Source organism: Eptatretus burgeri, chromosome 1 (assembly GCF_056783735.1).
Source record: "Eptatretus burgeri isolate ZD-2024b chromosome 1, Ebu_testis_v1, whole genome shotgun sequence".
Taxonomy (NCBI): domain Eukaryota; kingdom Metazoa; phylum Chordata; class Myxini; order Myxiniformes; family Myxinidae; genus Eptatretus; species Eptatretus burgeri.
In genome coordinates, this window is record NC_140961.1 from 623,822 (window position 1) to 649,595 (window position 25,774).

Consider the following 25,774-nt stretch of genomic DNA (forward strand, 5'->3'; position numbering starts at 1 on the left):
GGAGAAGGGGAGGGTAGGGGGGAGGAGAAGGGGAGGGTAGGGGGAGGAGAAGGGGAGGGTAGGGGGAGGAGAAGGGGAGGGTAGGGGGAGGAGAAGGGGAGGGTAGGGGGAGGAGAAGGGGAGGGTAGGGGGGAGGAGAAGGGGAGGGTATGGGGGGAGGAGAAGGGGAGGGTATGGGGGGAGGAGAAGGGGAGGGTATGGGGGGAGGAGGAGAAGGGGAGGGTATGGGGGGAGGAGAGGAGAAGGGAGGGTAGGGGGAGGAGGAGAAGGGGAGGGTAGGGGGGAGGAGGAGAAGGGGAGGGTAGGGGGGAGGAGGAGAAGGGGAGGGTAGGGGGAGGAGAAGGGGAGGGTAGGGGGAGGAGAAGGGGAGGGTAGGGGGGAGGAGAAGGGGAGGGTAGGGGGGAGGAGAAGTGGAGGGTAGGGGGGAGGAGAAGTGGAGGGTAGGGGGGAGGAGAAGGGGAGGGTAGGGGGGAGGAGAAGGGGAGGGTAGGGGGAGGAGAAGGGGAGGGTAGGGTGGGAGGTAAGGAGAGTTGTTGAAAGAGTGTGAGGTATTGCAGAACAGCTTGGCAAGAAGGCAGGATGAGGAGGAGAAAAGGCTCTGTGATGCTGAGTTGAGGTGCAGTGGGGAGTAATAAGAGAGGGGGCAGAAGGCAGTTGAGGATTTGAGGAGGTGGAATGATGAGATGGAGGAGAGAGGGCAGGGGAAGGAGGCAGCTTTGTACATGTGAGGAGAGGGCAACTTCGAGAAGGGTGAGTGAGGGGGGTGAATGGAGGGAGAAGGGTGGGTGAGGAGAGGTGAGGGGGGAGTTTTTAAGAAAGGTGAGAGGGAAGCTTGGAGGGGAAAGTGTGTGATTGTTGCTTTGAGAGGGAGGGGTGAGAGGGGTGAGTTGGCACTGGGGTGAGTTGGCACTGAAGTTGGAAAAAAATGACGATTGAAGGAAAGTGAGCATTTTTAGCAAATTGGGTTAAAAAAAAAAAATTAGTTCAGAGATGTGATTAAAGACATTTCTTGATGGATGCAATAAATAGTCAGGTCAATATACAGTTTAACCCCCAAAAAATTGCTACAAAAGGTTTCTCAACTGATTCTGGTAGGTTTTAGTGTACTTTATAACATACTAAAAGTTTACCAAAGTTTGACTCCCGGAAAAGTGTTTTTTTTTTCAATATGGCTGCCGAAACCTTTTAATGATCATAACTCTGTAACTATCAACTCAAATTTGATGATCTTGGTGTCTATCCCTAGGTTTTTGGGGGCAAAGAACACATTAAGATCATAAAAAATGATGTTGGCCTATTATGTAACACAAAAATCCAACCTTTGTCCATAGAATAGGTTTCAGAGCGTTCAGTTTTGAGTGTCATCCTCCTCCTCAGTATCGACCTCTTGAGTGTTGTTTGGATTGTCACAGTTTTCAGTTTGGCAAGGGCCACATGCAGCAGTGCAGGGGAGTTCATAGCATCTGCAGCTGCATCGAGAGGATTTGCACCCCCTCGAACAGTTGCAATGGATAATTTTCAAGAGTTCGTGAGGTGCAGCATTGTTTTAGGTCATAATTGGAATTAACTGATCATTTTCCCGTTTCCATCCCCATTCAGTTGGGTTCATTTCACTTGCCATCCCCATCCATACCATAATTTGAAAGTACACACGTTGGCTATGGAATCTTGTTGCAGGTGATGTTGGTGGAAGCCATTCAGGAGTGACAAATGCTTGAGCAGTTGCCACTTTCTTGGTGAAAATGATATGGCGCAGTGATGATAGCGTATCATTAGACTTGCCACCAAAGAGATCAACCATCAGGTATTTTCCAAGATCTGATACGTCCTCTTGAGATTTGTTTTGAAGGATGAATGCACTAGCACAGGACTTCATGACAGGATCAGATTTCACTAATTTTCGGAAGGCTGACTTTTTTCCGATGCCAAACATCCTTGAAGTTGAATCACAGCCTGTGTAGGTATATACAAAGATTAACTCATTGCACACATCATCTCCTAAAGTGTCTTTCAACAGGTTAATGTTATACACTTTGTTCTTTTCACTGCATGTTTTCGTCAGAACGGAAGTAGATGATCTCATTGTCTGTTCTGGAGTATTTAAGGATCAAGATCAGCAAATCTGTATCCTCACCGACCACCGTTGTGGTGCAATGACGGGATCGTTCAACAGTTGCTTTAACAATATCAACGTCGGCATCCCCTGGTGACTGAATGACATGGCATCCCCTTTTAGTTAGTGCTGTGCTGATGAGAGCAATCATGTCTGCCTTGTTTTTGTCATGAGACAAAAAGTCCTCCTTTTTGCCTGAAAGCTCTGTTTTTGCAGTGAAACTAACAATAGGGTGCAGGTTTTGTCCTCGTCTCTGATGCGTGTTGTCTATTATGGAGGGACCTTCACCATAGCCATCAAACAGCATTGTCGCTAGTCCGTAATGCCTCACAGTGAAGTCTGCATAAGACTCAGCTATTGCATTATATGAGTCGCCTTTCTTCCACGGTAAACGATGGAGCAAAGAGCCACCATCGAGCACGTAACAATCTGTTTTAGTAAGAGAGTTCATCACAGCCTCACTTGATAAGTCTGCAGCATGGTCTCAAATTGCCTGAGCAAGCTGAGGTTTGTCTGCTTTCCAAAGAATGTTCCTGACCTCAAAGAGGGCTGGATGGTAGGGACTTAGTTCATACGTCAAAACATCTTCAAGGGAAAGATATCCTGACCTTGACACCACAAGGAAACGCTGGAACAGAAGGGCAGGATCAATGGTACGATCAGGAGCAATCTTCACAGCAGAGATTTTCCCAAGGGTTTGGGCTCTGTCGTTCCGCTTGAATTTGTAAGTAAATGCCGACTTTCCGATTATATCTTCAATGATCTTGTTCCCAACCGATTCAAAGGCATGTACATTCACATCTGGCCCAGCCATTATCCCGTTGACAATGTTTCTCAGAGTAGAATCAGATGTGAAGGGTGAGCAGGCTGCAAGCTTTATCCGAATTTTCTCGAGATCAGATGCATCTCTTTTGATGCGTGCCTCAGTTGAGTCTTTGTGTTGCGGACTTGCAGTATAGGTCAGGTCTGTGAAATCCTGCATCGCACTGTTGTACTCGGATGTTACAGGTGCAGATAAGGTCCAAAGGTTTCGCATGTCCTCGGTCATCCCACTGCCACGAGTTAGACCACCAGTGCTCTTTAGAGACCTCATCAACGTTTGTTCAATGACAAGATCACTACTAAGCCCTGCCCAGCACTGATTTTTTTTTTTGTATACCTTGGTCGAGGCTCGTATGAGAGCTAACACACAACTCACAGCAAGGAGGCATGAGACAAGAGGGGCGGGAGTGGAAGGGACAAAACAGTGGGGAACAGACACATTAGGTGAACTGTGGAAGGGAGAGGGATGGGGATGGGACGGGGAACATGGCGAATAGAAGATGGACATTTCAGGGACTTTCAGGAAGGAAAGCAGGAGAAATTAAGGAAGTGGGCTTGGGTGGATTATCGGGGGTAGAAAAGATCGAGGATTTGGATGGGGGAAGATAAGAGGTGGTGGTGAACAGCTGTTTTGAAAGCCTGGAGGGAAGAATGGGAAAGAATAGAGTGAGGAAGTTTATTCCAAAGGCGGGAAAAAAGAGGAATGAAAGAGTGAAGATGAGCAGTGATTCGTGATTTTGGTAGTTTTACCAGAAGGGGGTTGTTGGCGGACCTTGAGCGCCCTGTGGAAATGTGGTGGGGACAAATCGCAGAGAGAGCAGGGGGGGCAAGGCTGGAGAGGAGTCGGTAGAAGACAGAAAGACCACCGACCAACCTGCGGTGATTGAGTGAGAGGCCCAAAGACTCAGCTTCATTGCGGGAGATGCCGATGATCTTAAATGCCCTGGTTTCGACAGCGTGAAGCCGAGAAAGGTGGGAGGCAGGAGCACCAGCCCAGAGGGGAGAGCAGTACTCCATCAGGCTACGGACAAAAGCTTTGTAAGTGGTCAGGAGCTCAAGAGGGCCGAGGAAGGACTTAGCACGACAGAGGATTCCCAGTCGGCGACTGGCTTGATTCGGCAAATCGGTGATTGCTTCTACGAACAACGTGAAAACCATAAAGGAACTTTCGATAAACGTCTGGGTGCTTTTCCTCCAGGTTTCTCATTTGCTGCAGGTAGTAATGAGCAGATCGCAGGTAATTGAAGTGCCCAGCTGCAGCAAAGACAGTTAGGCAATTGGACACTGCCTGTAAATGCATCAACCAAGACCCAGTACGGTCCGCCTTGATCAACATTCTTGCCATGCCAACCATACGCTGATAATTATGCCACAACTGGCTGGTCTTTGAAGTCTGAGCAAGTTCAGATTTCTTCTTCTCCGTTACTGTCTCGAGTTGGATCAAAACCTCAGAACAAGCAGCATCTCCTAGCGTCGTCTCTCCATTAAGAAGGGAGGAGTACAATTCCTCGGCTTGATCCAGCAGTGTCTGAATCTCGGGATTGTCTTTGGCCATTTCCGTTATAAGCTGGCTGTGCAGGCACTTGTCAACAAGAAGATGGCCCCGCAAAGCCCTCTGGACAGCTTTCCCTGTCATCATGTGCACAACTGCATTTTCTCCATAGACAGTCTCAAATATGTTTTTGAGACCGGTCCCTTCCATGAGAGTTCCTATGGCCCCCAGCAAGTTCATAAGTGTATGGAAACACCCCAACATCAGAACAATGCCTTTCAGGTGACTACTTTGTGGCGCATCAATGATGATTTCGGCAGCCTTCCAATACAAGGGCTGGTCAAAAGTTACAATGGTGGGAAGGTTGTGCTTCATGGCAAGGTTGCAAACAAAGTCTAATGTAGACACAATGCACGATTTGTCTCCAGAGTACATATTGATCATAGGCAAGAATTTGACTGACGACTGGCCAGGGTGGTGGCTCCCCTGATGCAAGACATGCATCATCCCCTGCCAATTCGGTGTTGCCTATTTGAAGCCGAGGGAGACTTCCCACAGAATATTGATCCTCTGGTCACAGTCAAGAAATCTCGTCAGGTCCTTGAAGACTACCTCATGACAAGCATGCCTTGCAAACCTGTACTCCAAGATAGGAATTTTTGTCTTGTTTTCAGTTTTCAGTTCTGAGATCTGTCGTCGCGGAATGAGACGGTTCGTCCGTTTTCCAGGGGTTACAGAGGCAATGACAGCCATTCCATGGAATGTCCCTTTGCCGTCAATAGTGATAACGTTGTGATCAACGTTATCAGCGGCAAAGAGGACAGACATCTCCAGCAAATCTACATCACCACCTAGGACATCAGGTTCCACACAATCCGCTGCATTTTTTTTTTCAAATCTGATCACTTCTGTGTATGAGCAACAGAATCCCATTTCATGAAGAGTATCCACAAGGAACTTCGAACGATACAGATGATGGATTTGCACAGCAAGTCCCACTTGTCGCGGTGCAATGACAGCTCGTCGGCGAACTGCCTGAATTATGGCATGACCAACTGCTACAAACTTGCGTCTTGTGTCTTTCCCAATGAACAATGTTTCCAGTGCTGTCCGCAAACGAGTCGGAATGAACGATAGGGCTGAATCAAGTTTTAAATCCTCACTACTTGGATACTGATTCGTGATGGTAGAAACCTGAAATTTGATATCACTTATGATTAACCTAGCAGCAGTTTCAATAATAGCGCATTTTTGGGACTCATCATCGCCTTCCTGACACTTTTGCTTGTAGTATGACCTCAGAGTCTGCGAGGTTTGTTCTCTCATCGTAACAATATCGTCCAAGCCTTCTCCTTCAGAAAAATGAATCGAGTCCTTAAAGTGTTTTTTAAGACGCTTTTTCAAAGTGTAATAATTGTCATACGGTTCCGAATCAGGATTGCAAAGATACCCTTTCATTATGAGGCTCAAAGATGTAACAGTTAATTGTTCCTCATTGTTCAGTTCTAGGTAAGCACATATTTTCTGAAATGCTTCATACTTATCTTCATCTTTAGGACGACCAGACTTTCTGCGCTTGTCATTGGGGGCATTCTGGAACTCTAAAGGCACAGACTTAAAGGACCGGAAATTTCCACTACACGAATGATGATAAAGTCCGTCTGCTGCATGTAAATCTCATAAATAGTATTCAGTCCGACCCTTTACAGCAAGTCCCCAATCATCTGAACGCGATTCACAGACCTCCAAAATTGTCTCCATAAATTTGTCAGTCAGTACCCAGCTAAAGTATCCCTTGTCCAACTCAATTTTACATCCACAGAATATGCAATCCTTTTCGCTGTCAAAACCTCCACTTCATTGTCTTGTGGTTCTCTTTGCTGGCACAGAACCACTACTTTTCTTTGAAACATGGCTTTTTTATGTTTTTATCATTTATGTACTGTTGACGACAGCTTTCATGCACTTTAGTACCGGCTTCAACTACAAGATCGTCCTTCCGCTTTACACTGGCTTCATTTATTCCCTTCGCCCCCTCCCACTGAATTGCAACCCAGTTATCACTGGAATCCTTGATCTCCTCCTTGCATATAGGACAAACAGCTTGACTGGCTGTGCTTGCACTCATTGTTGAATCTGAAAAAGAGAAAGATGAGAATTAGTGTCACATCTATAGTATTCAGGTCAATATATGGAAAATGCCCTCTCAACCCTCAAAACATTGGTACAAAAGGTTTCTCAACTGATGGCAGCACTGAAAATATGGAAAGCCACTGCAGCAAAAAATCTTAACTTACGCTATGTGATATAAAAATGGTTACAATGTGTTCATTTTTGATGCCATATTGGATTTTGATGTTACATAGAAGGCCAACATCATTTTTTATGAACTCAATGTGTTCTTTGCCCCCAAAAACCTAGGAATAGACACCAAGATCATCAAATTTGAGTTGATAGTTACAGAGTTATGATCTTTAAAAGGTTTCGGCAGCCATCTTGGACGCCATCTTGAAAAAAAACACTTTTCCGGGGTTCATACTTTGGTAAACTTTTAGTATGTTATAAAGTACACTAAAACCTACCAGAATCGGTTGAGAAACCTTTTGTAGCAATTTTTTGCAGGTTGAGGGGGTATTTTCCATATATTGACCTGACTAAAAGGCGAATTAAGAGAATGGAGAGAAGAGACGTTGTAACAGATGGAATTTTTAGACAAGGTATGAAGGAAAGGTCGAATTGAGAGCAGTCTGTTGAAATAGAAAAAGAGTAGTGAATTATGATACAGTAATGAGTACCACATGTGTGAAAGAGGAAGATGAAGCATTATAAGAGATTGTTATTATTATCATTATTTGTTGAGAGATGCATAAGATTACATAAAGGAAAGGTTGAAGAAAAGATCATGAGGTGAATGGTGAATTTGGATCAGTAAACGCAGAGGATGGAAACGGATCACGTGGTTTTGGGAGAAGCACGTGGTTACGGGAAGTGTGTAGTCAATCGTGAATTTATTTATATTAAACAAGGATTGCATAAGATTCGGAAAAGGAAAGGTTGAGTTGAAATTGTGGAGGTGTATGGTGAATTTGGATTGGTAAACACAGAGTGAACCTGGTGGATTGATGAAAAGTACCAGAAAGAGGGTGGAGAGACATGTGGTTACAGGAGTTGTATAGATAGAAAGGATACAAAGAAAATTATTTTTTTTTTGATGGATTTTTGAAGATGAGGTAAGATTAGGGAATGGAAGGTTGAAGGAAAAAATCATGAAGGTAATGGTGAGTGGGTTAGCTCAAATTGAAAAAAAGATGGTGTGCTGGCAGAAGGAAGAAGAAGAACTGGTACTTGTAAGTGTATTGGGAGAAAGCCCTGGTTGTTTTTATATATATATATATATATATATATATATATATATATATATATATATATATATATATATATATATATATATATATATATATATTTAAGACAAACAGAGTGTGCAGTTGGGAGGGAATAGATGGGCGGCGTTGGAAAGTGGGGAAAATAGGAATTGAAGGTAATAGGGAGAGAATACAAATAAAAATGATCATACACCTCGACCGGAAGGACAGGTATGCCTCAAGGAACCCGGTAACTGGGAACACACAAGGGACCTGGTAACTAGGAAGGTCGACAAAAACTCACAAAATAACAATTTTTGAAACAAAACCGAATGAGGAACACACAGTAAGCATGTAGGTACGAAAATAAACAGATAAACGTGACAAATAATGACCGGAAACTTAACTTTGAGAAAGTCGACAGAGACCCCTGAGAGAAGCTGCCGTCGCTCCAAACCCAGAACCAGAAATGGAAACAAACATCTAAATTAATGAATAGACCCAGCTTTAAACGAGGAGAGACATTCTCTGAGAACTTTTGTGCTATTCTTATGGAGAAGGAAAGCAATGTGATGGATAAACCCATTTATGTAGGAACATCAGTCCTTGACTTGTCCAAGTTGTTCATGTATGACTATTTCTACAATGGTTTAAAGAAGAACTATTATGAAAGAATTAATCTACTTTACATGGATACAGACAGAAGATATATCAAGACGGAAGATGTTTGAGATGTGTGTATGTATATATATATATATATATATATATATATATATATATATATATATATATATATATATATATATATATATATATATATATATATATATTGGATATTAAGACAGAAGATGTTCATGAGGACATGATGAAAAACATCAATATTGATGACACAAGCAACTATGAAAAAGATAATCGATGATTTTCTACAAAAAACAAAAAATTTTATTGGAAAATTTAAAGTTGAGTTGGGGAGGCAGATAATGAATGAACTTGTAGGATTAAGACCAAAGTCTTTTGCTTACTAGTATTGTGGTTCTAAAAGTGAATAAAAAGTTGAAAGGGATAAAGAAGAATGTATCAGAAACGATAAATTTCAAGCATTATTATGATTGTTCAGTTTTAAAGAAAGAAGAGTATAGGAAGATGAATAGTATCATGTAAATAAAAAGACAGAGGGAGCTTTTGATGATTAAAAAAAAAAAAAAAACATTTTTAGAAAATGGGATTGACACTCTCTCTTATGGTTGTCAGATTTGAGTGCTAAGATAGGTTTAAGACAAATTGCAAAAATAAAAATCTTATATTATTTCTGAGTTTGTGGTTTCGTGTCGTGCTATATTCGACTTTGTTCTGCGCTCGAGTAACGTGATATTCGGCTTACATTATCTCAAAGACCATCTGAGGTGCATGGTACAAAAAAAGTAAATAAAATGGTTCTGAAACAGTGAAATCGTATTCTACTTACTGCATTAAAGTAAAATTGTTACTGATACTCTGCATCAGTTCCTTTCTCAAACACACCCACCCCAACATGTCGTGCAGAGCGCGGGTTATGCTAGTAAAAATTGATTCATAGTCAAGGCTTATGGAAGAACTTGGTCCCAGAAACAATTTAATGTGGAGAAGCTGGTGCAGGATTCAGTGGAAGAGGTGGGGGAGGAGAAGGAGAAGTTGGTGCCAGAGGAGATCTGTTTGTGAGGGGGGGGGGAGAATTTACTCCTTTTTATTGACAGGCTCAAATGATTTTTCCCGAGTTAACATTAAAGTCAATGTGAGAAATGGGATAGTCCCACAACCAACAAAATTCCCCAACTGTTAGTCGTGTCACCATTTGTCCATCCCAGGAAAATTTGTAAAAGATCCTATTATACTCTCACTTTAAGGAGATTGGTTGTTTTTTTTTTTTTGCTTTCACAACAATGACAACCTGTCCACAAGATTTCTTTATACTTTATCGTAATAAATCAACACTGCTACCTTAAGGCCCGGTCACACCTTGACGTTTTAGCCAACGTATGCCGATTTTTGAATTTTTTTTCTAAAACGCTGGCACACGTTGAATACGTTATGGGTAAGTTTTGATAACATTGAGAGTACGCTGAAAAACACTGCCATACGTCGTTGTACGTTGGCTTTAAACGTTGTACTTTTTGGTTGTCCTCAAATTTTTTCATGCTTGAAATTTCACGACGTATGCCGGCGTATGACTCACACGTTCCGCTACGCTGGCCACAAGTTGAATGCACGGTCTGCGATCGTTGACAGACGTCAACACATGCTACTTCTAAGTTAATCATAAGTTGAGACACGCCGAGGTAATGTTTAGCGTACCCGAAACTTATTTCTAACCTATGATTAACGTGTTGTTGGCACGTTACGCGATCGTTGCCACACATTGACAGACGTTACTTTTAAGTTACTCATAGGCTGAAAGACGTCGGTATAATGGATCGTCCTTGCGTCAGCGTCCACGGCCACGGCCAGGATACTTATTTGCAGCATTCTTCAAACTTTTCTTCGGCATGACGAGGATGTTCACACTTCGATGTCTAGCTTGGCTATGAATCCAATTGTCCATCGGCAGCGTCTATTTAAAATAGTCGAGTTTGAGCGTTTTAACACGTTCAGAAGAAACGCTTCAAATTTCCAAACCCCAGCGTCAAAAAACAAAGGCGAGTGACAGCAATTTAAATCGTTCATTGTAAACAATGAAAATAGTTGAGTGGTACCGTTTAAAAGTCGTTGAGTGTAAAAAAAATCCAATTGTTGAGCGCAAGCGTCTACTTTCAATAGTGGAGATGCAGCCATTTAAATCGTTGAGTTTATCATTTAAATCGTTAAATCGTTAAACGCAAGGACGATCCATCATAGCCCACACCCTCCCCCTCACACTCACCTACTACTGGCAACATGAACAAACTAATGCTGATACTGATACTGATACTGTTACTGCTGACATGGACATCGACTCAAAAAGGACTCGAAAACACTGTTGGGTTCCCCTTTTATGAGCAGCATTTTTATATACCAATTTCCAAAACCGCTAGGAACACGTCTTTATATGGCAGTTGTAAGTTAGAAACACGTTAATTTATTTTTTTTTGTCGACCGGAAGACGTCATTGGAATACGTCGATGTGTGTTGGGACTACGTAAAGAATTGGTTCAAAGCACGTCAAACATAAGTTAGAAATAAGTTTCGCGTAAAAAAGACATTACCGCGACGTGTTTCGACTTATGAGTAGCTTATAAGTAGCCTTTGTGGACGTGTGTAAGCGTCCACGTATCGTGTGTAAAACTTATCCCCATCGCATGTGGAACGTGTGTCATACGCCAAGTACGTCGTAAAATTTTGAACATGTTTAAAATTTCTTGACGTACTCTACTTACTACGACGTATGATAGCGTACTTTAGCGTTCTACTCACGTATACCAAACTTACTCATACCGTATTTGACGTGCCCCAACGTTTTAGACACATTTTTCTTAGGTCGGCATACGCTGGGAAGATCGCCAAGGTGTGACCGCGATGTTGACACTTACATTTCTACGGCAGTTATGATTCGAATCGTTGTGCGTCAGCCTTTTAATAGGCTACGTCACGACATCGTCGGCGATGCGTGCGACGCGCTATGCCTAAGTTAGACTATCGTTGGGCATCGGTTGTGTAGGCCGACAACAGGTTCAGCATTCGTTGGTATAAGTTATCTATAACACAACGAAACGTTCTGTGTCCGTTACCAATGCGTTATACATAAGACCAAGTCGCTATGAATACGTCCGAATCTTAAAAAAAAAACATCAAAAGTTCAACGTAAGCCAGCGTTTTACATACATTTTAATACGTTGCCATCGCTGGCTAAAACGTCAAGGTGTGACCGGGCCTTTACATAACACAAACGTACCATCACGGATCCAGGGTTCGAGGCTTGCCACGAAGGGAAGCACTTGGGTCCCTCCCGTACACCTGGGCACAGATAACTCTGTGCGCCGGCGGATTGCTAAGCAAGCCCAAATGCTGATTAGTACTACCAAGCCTGGCAGAGTTGTGATACCTTACCTGTGGACGGCCGCAACAAGGGGGTTGCGTGCCCTCAGCGCAAACTCGAATTCCTGCTGAGCGATACAGTGACTGTCCGCTGGCTCATGAGAAAATCACGTGGTGTTGAACTTCCAGGCTAACACTAGCGTGCAAACTTTGCTGAACCAGTGGAGGAAAAGACAGGATGAGCTGGGTACATTAATAACACAACCAATTTATTACAACAAATGAAGTTAAGAGCATGCAAATATTTACAGGCACAAAGGACACAGAGCAGACTTGTACTAAGAGAAAGAACTACAATCTTATTTCAGCCTAAAATAAAAAATGTTGAGTTTCCGTTAACCCGACCTTCCCCAATAATTCCTGCAGCAGCCAATTTTTTTTTTTTTTTTTAATTTTGTGAGGGCCAACTTCTGGGGCACCATTTTATGTCTGCTGTGCATGGTATGACACTGCACCATTGTTGACCGCTGTGGTCTCAACAGAAAAAATCAGAGGCTGTTTATTTCAGTTAGGAGTAAGAAAGTTTTATCTGACATTTTAAAAACATTGCACAATCCACCTGGGACACATAGACGGTGTCTTGTCCAAAGTTGGAAAATGGATCCTGTATAGATATTCCTGACCTGACGACAGACATCATGGCTGGCGTGCAACCATTTGGTGTTTGTTTTGTTCACGTAACGTGCCGATGTGATCACCAAGACACACAATATGTCAGACCAATAAGGTCTGCATTTGACATGCTTATGTCTGGCAAAAAATGGCGACCACCAAAAAATCCCCAAAACTGAAAGTTGTGTTGCGAAGAAGAAGCTTATTGTGAACACAGGTCGAAAATTAAAAACAAAGTGTAAATATTCGTTCTGAATATTTTGAAATACAGAACTGAATTTCTGGAAAATTATTTTAAGTCATTTTTGTTACAAAGTAAGAAAAATAACAAGATCATATTATTATCTCAGTTTTGTGTGTGCCTTTTTGAGATGGTACTGTAATTTGTTGGGGTTAAGGATAGGCCTGTTTATACCCTGCAAACAGTAGACATGTTTAATTTATACCAGCAAGGGTTAACGGTTCTTATTTTGAAGAGTATATACTTCATAGATGCCCCCAAAGGGTGGTAATCTATGATTTTTATCAACTGGAAAGTGTCTAATATCTGAATATACAAGATTTTCAGGGATGATGAATGGGAGATTAGTGTTCTTCAATTCCTTCATACGTCCTCTTGTGCCATGTTCATGATGTGCTGTCTCACTGCTGAGACCAGCTTCAATGTTTAAAGGAAACCTTGCAGAGAAACTAAATTGGTGTAATTTATCCTCTGACTTGTGTACACGACACTTTTACCCACAATTTTGTATCTCGCGATGGACATGTTAAAGTTCATGATGCTGTATCTTTTCAATTATCAATGGTACACATACTGGTTGGAAAGATGTAGAATCTGAAATACTGTTCTGCTTCCATTCCATTCAAACACGTCCAAAAAAAACAATCCCAACCTAGCTACCCCATTCATTGAGCACAATGGAACCAGAAACCCAACATTTTTTTTTGGGGGGGGGGTGGTCTTACACTGACGTGACAGGTGCCATCAGACACATACCCCAAGGATAGTTAGAGGGAAAGAGAAAGAGAAAGAGAAAGAGAAAGAGAAAGAGAAAGAGAAAGAGAAAGAGAGAAAGAGAGAAAGAGAGAGAGAGAGAGAGAGAGAGAGAGAGAGAGAGAGAGAGAGAGAGAGAAAGAGAGAGAGAGAGAGAGAGAGAGAGAGACAGTGTGAGAGAGAGAGAGAGAGAGAGAGAGAGAGAGAGAGAGAGAGAGAGAGAGAGAGAGAGAGAGAGAGAGAGAGAGAGAGAGAGAGAATGAGTATGAGTATGAGGTGTTGACCTCTATGGTACCTGGCGCGGCCGACGGGCCCATGCTTCTCAGTCACTTAGGAGGGGGAGGAGGGAAGAAAACTGGGGTTGTCTTCGGTGTGTGATGTGAGTAGGTGCAGGTAGGGTGCAGAGAAGGGAAAAATGGGAAGAGTTGTGTGTGTGGAGTCGCTCTTTTGTGTCCTCAGCAGCTGAGACAGAAGATAATAGACAGAACGTGCAAGATAGTTTAACAATGAAGTGTGAGAAAGTCCGTAAATGTACTTCTCAGGTTCAGATAACTGTGATCGATCTGGCTTGCCTTGGAAGGTTAGCTTGCCCACCGAGTGCTCTGCTCCACCTGCTCGGTTCCACCTTCTGCCTCATACCGCCGATCAAGCCAGAACTCTCTTCTCTGCACTCAGCACTCAGAACCACTACAATTCCTTTGCAGGGTATTTTATAAACGTTTGGTGAAGGAGCAGCCCAAAGTCGGATCGGGACGGTCGGTGGGCATTTTCCAGCACTCCCATTGGTGCATGTACGTTTTTCCAAGAATTAGCGCCGCCCCTGTGAGGACCCGATGCTGAAAATGGCCTCATTCACCCCCAAACTTGGTCACGCGACGAGGCTCAGAGTGCTCTCTGGCCATGAACATGCGCTGGACACCAATTGGGGGTTGTGGTTGAGCGGGTCACTTGGGTTACCTGTTGAATGGATTCCTGCCCATATTTGTGCTTTGAGCAGCTATACGCCAAAGCATTCCGAATGCCAGCATCTGCGATGGTAGGTAGCGTCCTTGTTTCCCCAATATCCTTAAAGGACAGCGGCAGGTGTCTGGGGCGGTGACTGCGTTTGCGGAGTTCATAGGGGTTGTGGTGAGGTGGTTAAAGTGTGGTGGTGGTTATGGTGAGGTGGTTGAAGCATTTGTAGCGATTGTGGTGAGGTGAGCGAGTGTAAGTTGTGGGGATTTTTAGGAATGCATTGTGGTGGTAGTATGAAGGTTGTAACATTGTGGTTCGAGTACGGAAAAGGTTGAAATGAATTGTCCGTTGGGAAATGGCGTGTGGTTTGAATGGGGTGTTGGCAGCATATGCTCATGAAGCTGTCTTACTGTGTGTGCACGCTTGGATGAAGGAGAGGTCGTGTGTCTAGCAAAGTAAACAAAATTCATAAATGATAGAAATAGATAGAGACCTGACTAAAAGCCCACACAACAGATTTTGTCCCATCATCCCACTAGACATGAGGGAAGGGCTATCTAACACGAATACTGATGAAATGACTTCCTCAGGACCAATGTATGTTGTATCCCAGAGCTTTAAAGGAGGAGTGCCAGTCTGACAGAACCACAACAATACTTTTATACATTAACAACAAAAAAAAATCTTTCCACTCTTGTAAATACAGAGCCTGGTGTTGGCGCAGTGGTCAGGGCAGTGGCTTGGGATCCAAAAGGTCCTGAGTTCAAGCCCCGTTTGGGCCACTGAATTAATACACCAGGGGGTTGACTCAGCCTGTCATCCTTCCGAGGTCGGCAAAATGAGTACCAGTGTACTGGGCCAGTGTATACCCTGGTTAAAATAGGTGTACCATATCCCTGGGTCGTAAGAGGCGACCAGGGTTGCATCAGGAAGGGCATCCGGCATAAAACATGTGCCAAATCACTATGCGGATCATACGGATGATCCGCTGTGGCGACCCCTAACAGGAGCAGCCGAAAGAAGAAGAAGAAGAAGACTCTTGTAAATACAGTAGACGTCCTAGTTTTCATCTTCAAATAGATCATTGCCGAACAACATATGAAGCGAAATAAAACATCAGGTTTTCCTAAAGGTTGAAGCACTGGAAAGTGAACAAGTATACTGTGCTTGTGATACATGAAACAAGCTTCACATTTTACTGTTGCATCCACTGACCAAGTATTGAAAGAGTATGACATGAGGTACGTCTTCAATGCATGCAGTTGTTGTTTTACTATCACGTACTTCTGACATAATGAATGTATGACTATCTTCATATATGTTCATATCACAAATTACACTGCATGTGTTGAATCGGAATCTCTTGCGAAGAACCTATCGAGTACAACCATTTCTAATGAATTCATGTCGCTGGCTTTAAGAAAACAGAAAAAGCACATCGTACATACCCTTTTATTCTATTCTTCTTTCACTAGAACAAACATATTTTCGTCTCCACTATGATCTACAACATCTATAAACTGGTGCCAAAGTGTGTGTGTAATTGTCCATGAGAGTTTCACACAATGCTGTGTACACATTACACATGTAAATTATTGTTGCTAAACATTGCAACTTTTCTTGTCATTAACTGCAACTTACTTGTTGTTGTGAACAAATAATTAATGATTAGGGGAATTGCCTTTTGCCATTTGCAAAGATACCAAAAAAAATTAAATTAAAAAAAAATTGGTCTTCTGTACATGTATGGTATGGACCAGTGTGTTGTGGCATCAAATACACGCTCTTTCTTTAAATTTGAAATGTCTACAATTGTCGGCAACTTCTCGCACATCTTACTTGGAAATAATTTTGTCCTTCAGACAGAAGATAATTATTTACCAAATAATAAAGACACGAACACAATAATAAAGTTTATTTAGTTGTGACACTTAGCAAAACAACCTTGAGTCCCAGTTTACATATGAGGAGGTGGAGGAGATGGTTATTTTTTAACCCTTTCATTGTGAAAAGTTAATTATTCCACATGTCTTCTGAAAAGTTAATCAGTGGAAAAACTTATCAATGTATCATTGTGACATTACACAATCACGCAATCACCAGACACTATGACGGCTCCTTTGTGAAGTGAACAATAGCCCTAAATGAAACCATTTGTTTAGTTAGTTAAGTGGGGTATACCTGTGTACAATGTTGTCTAAATTACACCTTTGATTAATTTAATTATATTTTGTTCAACATTAAATTATCAGGAGGACACAAGATAATGTGTTACTTCACTGTCATCCAACTTCTCCAACTTCTTGTCAGCAGATGAAAGTTGTTGAAATAATGATAGTACTCGCTTGTTGCACACGGATGCAGCGTCCACGTGAAGAATGTGCTTGCAGTTGCATTGTGGGTAAATAATTGGCTCGTACTGCCCTCTTTTTTTTTGTCTTAACTCTGCCCCATGCATTCAATGTCTTGTGTCAACTGACCAACATCTGTATTAATTTTACATCGGTTAGTTGCGTCAAATGGTTAGTAATGTTACAAGTTCGACAGCTTTTGTACTCCACATGTTGCAATGTTCATGATTCTAATTTCCCTTTTCGAACTCAGGATTGTACAGAGAAGAAAAATTCAAGCAATCGAAGTTCTAAATGAGAGAGCGTCTCAAAATGCAAAGCCTGTCCGTGTCTGTTTTGTACTCCAAACCTGACGAAAACAACGGTTTAAAAAATAAAAAATTGTACTTTCTATTCATTTGTGTTCTCCACAATCTCATCATAAAGGTTTTTTGAAGATTTGATGACAAAAGCTAAATTGGTAAAAATGTGGCCTGCACGGACACACACACACACACACACACACACACACACACACACACACACACACACACACACACACACACACACACACACACACACACACACACACACACACAGAATCTCAATAGTAAACAAGGATTTCAATTAAAACCTTTATGGCTGCTCTGCCACTTCACCAATCAATCGGACAAGTAGTTGCTGAAAAAAGAAATGTTAAAAAAAAAAACAGAACAAAAAAACAAAAGGCCAAAAAAAGGGTCCAAGAATAACACCAACAACAACAATGATCTATACTAATAAAAGGCTGTGTGTGTGTGTGTGTGTGTGTGTGTGTGTGTGTGTGTGTGTGTGTGTGTGTGTGTGTGTGTGTGTGTGTGTGTGTGTGTGTCCTCCATAACTCCAAAACTATAAAACCTAACAGCCTGAAACTTTGCATGCCAACTAAAAAAACTCCATTGAAGTGCAGGAGTGAAAATTGGGTGTTTGGGTTAATTAAAACACTCCTTTTGAAGATAATTAACGGCCTTATTTAATTATATCCTTCATCAGGCGATCCTCGGCCACGTCGCTCTCTGGGGTCTTAAGGTGTTTCCTTGGTAACCTCGCTGGGGTCTGAAGTCACCATGTTTTTTGGCCTGCTCAACTACGCCTTGACTTTGAACAGGCCGCTAAGATTTCTTAACGATAAAGTTGTTTTCACTTTGCTCACTCATATTATCGAATGTCTGTTCATCATAGCTACGAATCGCTGGGTACATTGCAATGCTTATAAATGCCTGGAGACGCCACAGCGTTCGTGGCTTCATTTTATTTCCGCACATGCGATCACCATGAGTACCTCTTAAACTAAGAAGAATTACAAAATTTAAGCTCCAGAATCGAACTTGCAAGTCGTTCCGAAGTGTTCATTTGGACATTTTGACATAGCTCTCACTTACCAACCACTATTTAATTGAAGTGCTTCCTTGAGTGCTTAAGCTGCTTGCCAAGCACCCGACAGTGGACGGCAGTGCAGTTCCTGTCCTGATTTGGATGTACAGTCAGCAGTTGCCACAAGGTAGAGGTACATACACGTGCATATTTGGATCTGTAATTTAGGGACTATCTCCACGGGTGTGTGTGTATGCCTGCATGCTTGGTTATGGGTGCCATGGTGGCAAAGTTTCATCCCGTTTCTTGGTTCTAATTTTTAACCTCAGCAGCGTACGAGCAATCACGTTTTCCTTTGTCCTCATGGCTGTTTCTAAAGCAATTGGTTATTTTATATGACTCGGTGTGCTTTCTCTTTGTGAGTTTCAAAGCAAAATACATTTGATAACACCTGATTTCTGAGCCGTTCACTGTATTAACATGTTTTCTCAATTTTTATTTTTTTTTGACCGTTTTTACAGCCATTTTTCCCTGCTGTGCAGGGGTTTGGCTTTTTCTTGAGGCAATGTTTTATGGCCGGATGCCCTTCCTGACGCCACCCTGGTCGCCTCTTACGACACACAGGGATATGGTACACCTATTCTAACCGGGGCATACACCGGGACCAGTACACTGGTACTCATTTCGCCGACCTCGGAAGGATGACAGGCTGAGTCAACCCCCTGGTGTTAATTCAGCAGCCAACGGGGCTTGAACTCAGGACCCTGGGATCCCAAGCCGCCACCCTAACCACTAAGCCAACACCAGGCTATGTTTTCTCAATTACAGAGCCAATTTTTTTTTTCCACCTGTCACACGACGAGTGTGTGTGTGTGTGTGTGTTTTTTTTTTCATAAACTATAACATATTCTTTGCTAATTCCCCTCCCCCCACTACCCTATCTCTCTCTATCTCTCTCTATCTCTCTCTATCTCCCTCTATCTCCCTCTATCTCTCTCTATCTCTCTCTATCTCTCTCTATCTCTCTCTCTCTCTCTCTCTCTCTCTCTCTCTCTCTCTCTCTCTCTCTCTCTCTCTCTCTCTCTCTCTCTCTCTCTCTCTCTCTCTCTCTCTCTCTCTCTCTCTCTCTCTCTCTCTCTCTCTCACTCACTCATCCTCACTCATCCTCACTCCACCTCCTCCTAATACAGTGCAGCATCCTCCCACACCTGTCTCTGTCTCTGCACTTATCCGGATGGTGGTTATGTCCGGACGGACCCTCCCCTCGCACTGCCTTCCCTCCCCTCACACTTCTTTCCCCTCTCTTCACGCTGCTTTCCCTTCCCCTACCCCACCTTACTCCCCCTCCCCCGATTCCTCGCTCTCACACCCCTCCATGGTCTCCCTACCTCCTCGCTCTTCCACCCCTCTCTCTCCTATCCTCTTTTCCTCCTCCTCCACCCTTCATGTACCCGTTGTCCAGATAGACCCGTTGTCCCTCACGCTGCCTTCCCTTGCCCTCCCCCTCACGCTGCCTTCCCTTGCCCTCCCCCTCACGCTGCCTTCCCTTGCCCTCCCCTTACGCTGCCTTACCTTGCCCTCCCCTCACGCTGCCTTCCCTTGCCCTTCCCTCACGCTGCCTTCCCTTGCCCTCCCCCTCAAGCTGCCTTAGCAATGTGCTGCAAACAACACATTTGAAGTCAGGTACCACCTGCATTCTACCCCTGATGCCACTACACCTCTTGTACACGCAGCAGTTGCAGGATTCATACAATATTGAATCGCTACCTACACCTTTTCTACAGACAGCACAGGGCCACCTCCCTCTCTTTTTCCACACTTCCTTCTCCAACAACACTAATCAGTACTTTTGTTTTCCCTGTATTCACTTTGGCCTCTGGCCTCCATACCCTCTTTCCATACTGCATATTTACCGATTACCTCTTCCACACTGTCGACTATCAGCACCAGGTTATCAGCATACAGGAGTTCCCAAGGTGAGCCTCCTCTAAATTCCTGTGATATAGCCTCAAGAACCATGATGAACAGGATTGGACTCAAGACTGACCCCCTGATGAACACCCACTTTCACTTCAAAATCATCACTTGCACTCCATATACCCTCACAGAGGTTTTTGAGCCATCGTACATTGCCATGACGATGGCATCATGCATTGCATTCCACCACCATGTAACCTTATGAGGGGTGTAAGAGGGAATCACAAAACAGGAGGGAACAGACATTAGGAGATCTGTGGGAGGGAGAGGGATGAGGTGAGGTACACGGGGTACACTAGATGGACATTACAGGGACTTTCAGGAAAAAAAGCAGGGAATTCGAAGGAGGTTGGTTTGGAGTGGATTAACAGGGTTAGAAAAGATCAAGGTTTTGGATGGGGGAAGATAAGAGATGGCGGTGAACAGCTGTTTTGAAGACCTGGAGGGAAGAGTGGGATTGAAGAAAGCGTGGGAGTTTGTTCCAGAGGCAGGAAAAAAGACAAATAAAATAACGAAGGTGAGCAGTAATTCTTGATTTTGGTAGTTTCACCAGAAGGGGGTGACTGGCGGATCTTGTGTGCCATGAGGAAATATTGGTGGGGGGGGGGATAGATCACAGACAGAGCAGGGGGGAAAGGTTGGGGAGGAGATGGTAGAAGACCCAAAGACTCGGCTTCATCATGAGATATACCAAGGATCCGAAAAGCCTTGGTTTCCACAGTGTGAAGCCGAGAAAGATATGAGGCAGAAGCACCACACCTGAGAGGAGAGCAGTACTCCATTAGGATGTGGGTGAAAGCTTTGTCTATGCTCAGGTGTGCCAAGGATGGACTTTTGCACAATGGAGGATGTCCCGTGGGCGATTGGCTTTGGAGGTTACTTCCCTAAATCCACTAGGGAATGGGGTCAGGAATCATTTAATATTAACTGAGGCATGATGGAGCGATTTTATTTTTTTTATTAGTATTATTATTACTAGTATGTGCCCGGAAAAAAATAAAAATAAAAAACTTTCAAACCGCGAGCAGGAAACAACAACCACACAGGCCGTTTCTTCGCTCTCGCGTGCCCGTATGTGCGTGGCCCGGAAGTTCGCATATCGCAGTTACAATTATTCGCAATTTACTTTTCATGGCCAATTATTCAATTAGCGCCAACGTATTTTGCCTTTTCGCAATGTCATCGCAAGGAAAAACATGGAGAAGAGAGAAAAAAAAAAAAACGTACATGCAAAAAAATAAAATAAATTTACTTCCTGCTTCGGAGTATACCAGCTCACTCTGATGTTGCCGAAATTTATGCACCGTCTAATATTAAAACGATCATAACCTGGGGCATTGTGTTTATGTATAAATGCACATAAGTAATCAAGAAATTATTAGAATACACGGTCATCACTATCCGGAAGTCCGTACGTTGTAACGCGGTTGAGGTTCTCTTCCCCCATCGGCCACGCCCACGCAGCAACGTGTCCTGTCATTGGTTGGTAAATAAATGGCCATAACTTGGGAAGCACTTGTCCGATTAATATCAAACCTTGAAAAGGCACATCCACAGGGCCCCAGCAATGTAGTTGGCAAGTTTCATTTAGATCGGACCAGTGGTTGTCGAGAAACAGCGTACACACACACACACACACACACACACACACACACACACACACACACACACACACACACACACACACACACACTGCTGGAATTATAGATAGATTATTATTTAATAAACTGATTTAAAATAAATAACTAAATAAACTTTAAAAATTTTAAAATAAATAAATAAACAATAAAAAGCAAAAAAAACAATGCTGAGGCTTGTTTGTAATTTTTACATGTTAACCAATGATGTGCATGATTTAATGAGTGTTCCTCATAACCTTATCTCTGTGATGTCTCGCTCATCGAGGAAGATAGCACTGCCATGTTTGCAGAGGATTATAGAAAAGTTTTGCATTCCCTTTTTGGGGGTTAAAGAGATTTGTTATTTCTCTATCTTAAATTGGTGGAACCCAATGAAATCAAATCTTGGATCACAACAGAGCCCATGGTTGTTGCTCTGATAAGACCTGAGAACGTGGCTGCTCTCGGACAAAAAGGTGATGGCCCCGGAGTTCTTGAATGGGGTCTTTTTGAAGATGCACTCGAAGTGGGATGCAATGAATGTAGAATGAATTTTTTTGCAGTGCTTTGATTCATTGTTTGGTTTGAAGAATTGATGCTGAATTCTATCATTATGTTGGCAGGCTGGATGAGCACGGAGGTAGGTAGGGAGAAGTTGGTGGGGGGCGGGGGGGAGAGAAGTGAGGAGAGTTCAACTTGTTTGTGGGGGGAGGTAGGGGGTAGAAGTGAGGAGAGTTCACCAACTTGTATGCAGTGAATGAGAGACCATGGGGATTCAGCTTCCTGCCAAGATCTTCCAATAACACAGAGCCTGAGATTATATCACTTGTAGAGAAGCAAGAAGAAGTGGTTGCACCAGCCCAGAGTAGGGACCTTTATCTGTCATACTTCACAATGAAGACCTGGAACACTGGAATTGGCTCTGAGTGCTCAGAATGGATTTGGATACTTGGCTTTGTGGGGAATATCTAGGCAGCTTGTCTTTGATGCAAATTGATGATGTCGTTCTCCCAAGATAAGTTGTTTTCAGCTCGTGAGACTTCAGAGCTGCATGGCTTCCACCTCTTCCAAGGGTTAGCGAGTATTATTGTCGACCAATGACCTTTTTTATTCCCTCCCCCACCTTCCCCCCCCCCCCCCCGATCTACAGAGATGGAAACTGCAGCAGCCTGTCTCTCAGAATGACGGTGTACTGTTCTGCACAGGATGGATTCTGCAAAATTTGAGTATTATCCAGAGAAGCGGAGAGGTTGATGTCGACCAAGAACAAGGTTGGTTCTAGAACTGTCTTGGGGGAACTCGTTAGACAGAATGCCATCAAGAGCAGGCCATTTGAGATTTACTGCATCGATGCATCGTTTGGTTAAGTGAAGCAACGCATGCCTGGGTAGAATAGCTAAGATGCAGGCCGAACTATTGATCGTTTAATTGGAGATGGTGGTACATGAGGTCTGCAGCAATGATCAATTCCTTCACTTTTCTTATGATGGAGAGAAATCTTCTTCTTCTTCTTATTATTATTCTTCTTCTTCGTCTTCTTCTCGCGTCCGGCAGCTTGGCTGCCGGGCGTGACTGCTGCTGATGCTGTGCCCCTATACTAGTGCACTAGTACTCATTTTGCTGACCTTGGAAGGATGAGAGGCTGAGTCAACCCCACCTGGTGTTAATTCAGTGGCCAACGGGGCTCAAACTCAGGATCCTAAGATGCCAAGCCAGCCACCCCAACCATTAAGCCAACACCAGGCTTGTGAGAAATCGGACAAATCTCTGATTGTGTGCGTCAGAGTTCGAACCCTCTTTATGAATGTATTTGCACCTTTCCAAGATTAAGGTATGAGACCGTCTGAGGAAGACCCAGAGAAGATTGAGGATGGGGCTGAGGCATAGTTGTTGAGGATGCAGGTACCCATATTGCCAGTGTCTGTTGTGGAGACTGTCAAAATTGACCTGGAACTTCTCATTTTCAGGGGAAGTGAAGTCTGTGCTGCAGAGAATAGTCTTTTGTGGGGGGGGGGGGAAGGGTGGGAAGGGAGGGATTGCTGACCTTTGCATTTTTGGTAAATACTTGAGAAGTTTGGCCCCCCCCCCCCCAGCCCCCCCCCCCCCAAATGGTGTCTGACACAATTCCATCCATTAGGAGTGAACGTATACAAGAGTAGTGTGTACTGGAGACAGATTCGACCTACTGCTACCAACGTTTAGAGGATTGTGAAGGGCTTGACTGGAGTTAATTTTGCTGTTGGATTATGGTTTGTCAGAGGACTGATAAACACTGCTGTGAGTCAGGTGGAGGGACCTCACCCATTAGTGTACCTCACTACACCAGCATCGGAACATTGACTCGGGCAATGTCTGGCGTGACTGGATGAACTGGTGAAGGAGTGAAAGTAGTCTTTTGAGGAAGGAATTCTGGAACTGTTGATCTTCTTCTTTCATATTTAGCACGAGGCTGCAGGATAGTATTATTGGCTGAGGGCGTGGCTGTGCTGCTGATGCAATGCCCTCTCTAGGTTAGGGGAGGAATTAGTAATTTGTTCAGGGTGCCGGAGATAGCTCTCCTACTCTTTGCGACAGACCAACTTTATCTATCTGCTGGCGTTAATGTCCACCAACTAATGTCGGGAGAAGGTACGTCCGTTTACCGTCCATCCGGGGGACGGCGCATACATTGATGAATCAACCTGCCTATGAAACATTGGGATGACAGTTCATAGCTGGGTCAGGATTCAAACCCAGGCGAGACAGCTTGGATATGTGAGTGTGACGTACCTCTTAGCCATCCTGTCAGTCCGAAACTGTTTGTCAGGGGCTGATGAGATAATGGACCAGTTCGTTGTCGAGGGAGCATGTGGATCATGGACCAATCCTGCCAAACTGCCATGCACGTCTGTGGTTTGGAGACTGAAGACCGTAAAGGAGAATAAATCGTCACAATGAGAGCCAATCTGAGGAGTAGGATAGGCTTGAAGGTAAGGTTGACATGACTGCTATTTTGACAAGTAAGGGGGGGGGGGGAGACTGTATGGGCAACTGTTTTCTCAAAAGGCCTTGGCTGTAACACTGTGGGCTGTAGTTTGCCTACTGACTCTCAGCAAATTAGTGTCGTGGCAGTTGAAGCCTCTGCAGATTAGGAAAAGATAACTGGAGTAATAATTCAAAAGATAACAGGGGTGTCCTTGTTTGAAGATGTGGTGGCAATGGGGCCTGCACGTAGATATGATACATGATCTTGCTTCAGTTGACCATTTTCCATTGTCTGCCACCCCATGAAGTTGTACTTGCATGTTTTGCATTGTCATCAGAAGGCATGCCAGGTAAAACTCATGGGAGTTGGTAAACTTAGTAGTGTGTCAGACTTCTTACAGGTGTGGATTTAAGGCAGTAACTCGGCTCGAATCAAGGTGGTAATTAACCTCATTTGATAGTTGTTTGTGTGTCGTCCGTAAGTGAAATGGAATGTTTGAGTAAAGTTGCCACGCCTGCAGCATACAAATGTTCTTGGTGCTGGGCGAGCCGGGTGTTTTGCTTGTATTTGCCAAGTCGGGAACGTTTTGCATTTTGTGTTTGTTTGAGGTGGTTGTGAACGATAACAGGCTGGTTGGGGGTGTGGAGGGGTAACTCTTAAACAAAGCTCATTTTATTCCGTGGTCTCGGTTTTCTTGCTCGAATAAAGCGACTTTGTCGTACGATACATGGCAGGGCGTGTCTCCGCACGGTTGCTTTAACTGTTGTGACTGGACCGACATGGTCGTGGCCTCGAACGGCATCGCTGACTCGGAACGTTTCTCCGGCATGTCTCTCGATGTTTACCTGGTGCTCTTCGGTGGTTTTCTCTACCTGCTCATCTTGTGCTTAGTGTTCTGTTGTCACCTGCTGGCGTACGTGGACCCTGAAGCGGTGCTCCCGGTTTTCCGGTTCGAGGCTTACGGTCGTTGATTGAAGATTATATATCTTGGGTTCTGTTTCGAAGTTTGTAGTTTATAAATTTATTTATTTGAGTTAACCATTCGTATTTCTCCAAGGTTGATTTGATTTAAGACCATTTTGTTACGTACATGTCCACACTCAAAGTGAAGTCCAATTTGGTTTTTGTTTGGTT

The 25,774-nt window shown here is 43.6% G+C and overlaps 1 protein-coding gene across 5 annotated transcripts in view; it reads left to right on the forward strand.

Moving 5' to 3' along the window:
* Window positions 1-25,774, forward strand: part of LOC147033748 (RING finger protein 24-like) — a 77,522-nt gene that overhangs the window by 10,425 nt on the left and 41,323 nt on the right. Inside the window, exon 1 of one of the 5 annotated variants that reach the window (XM_085870079.1) lies at window positions 1,717-1,804. The exons of 2 other annotated variants lie outside the window; for them this stretch is intronic. In XM_085870079.1, the coding sequence (XP_085726205.1) occupies window positions 1,743-1,804 (62 nt within the window). In that variant the 5' untranslated portion in view covers window positions 1,717-1,742. 2 more of the 5 variants (XM_085870071.1, XM_085870061.1) reach the window with 2 other exon arrangements.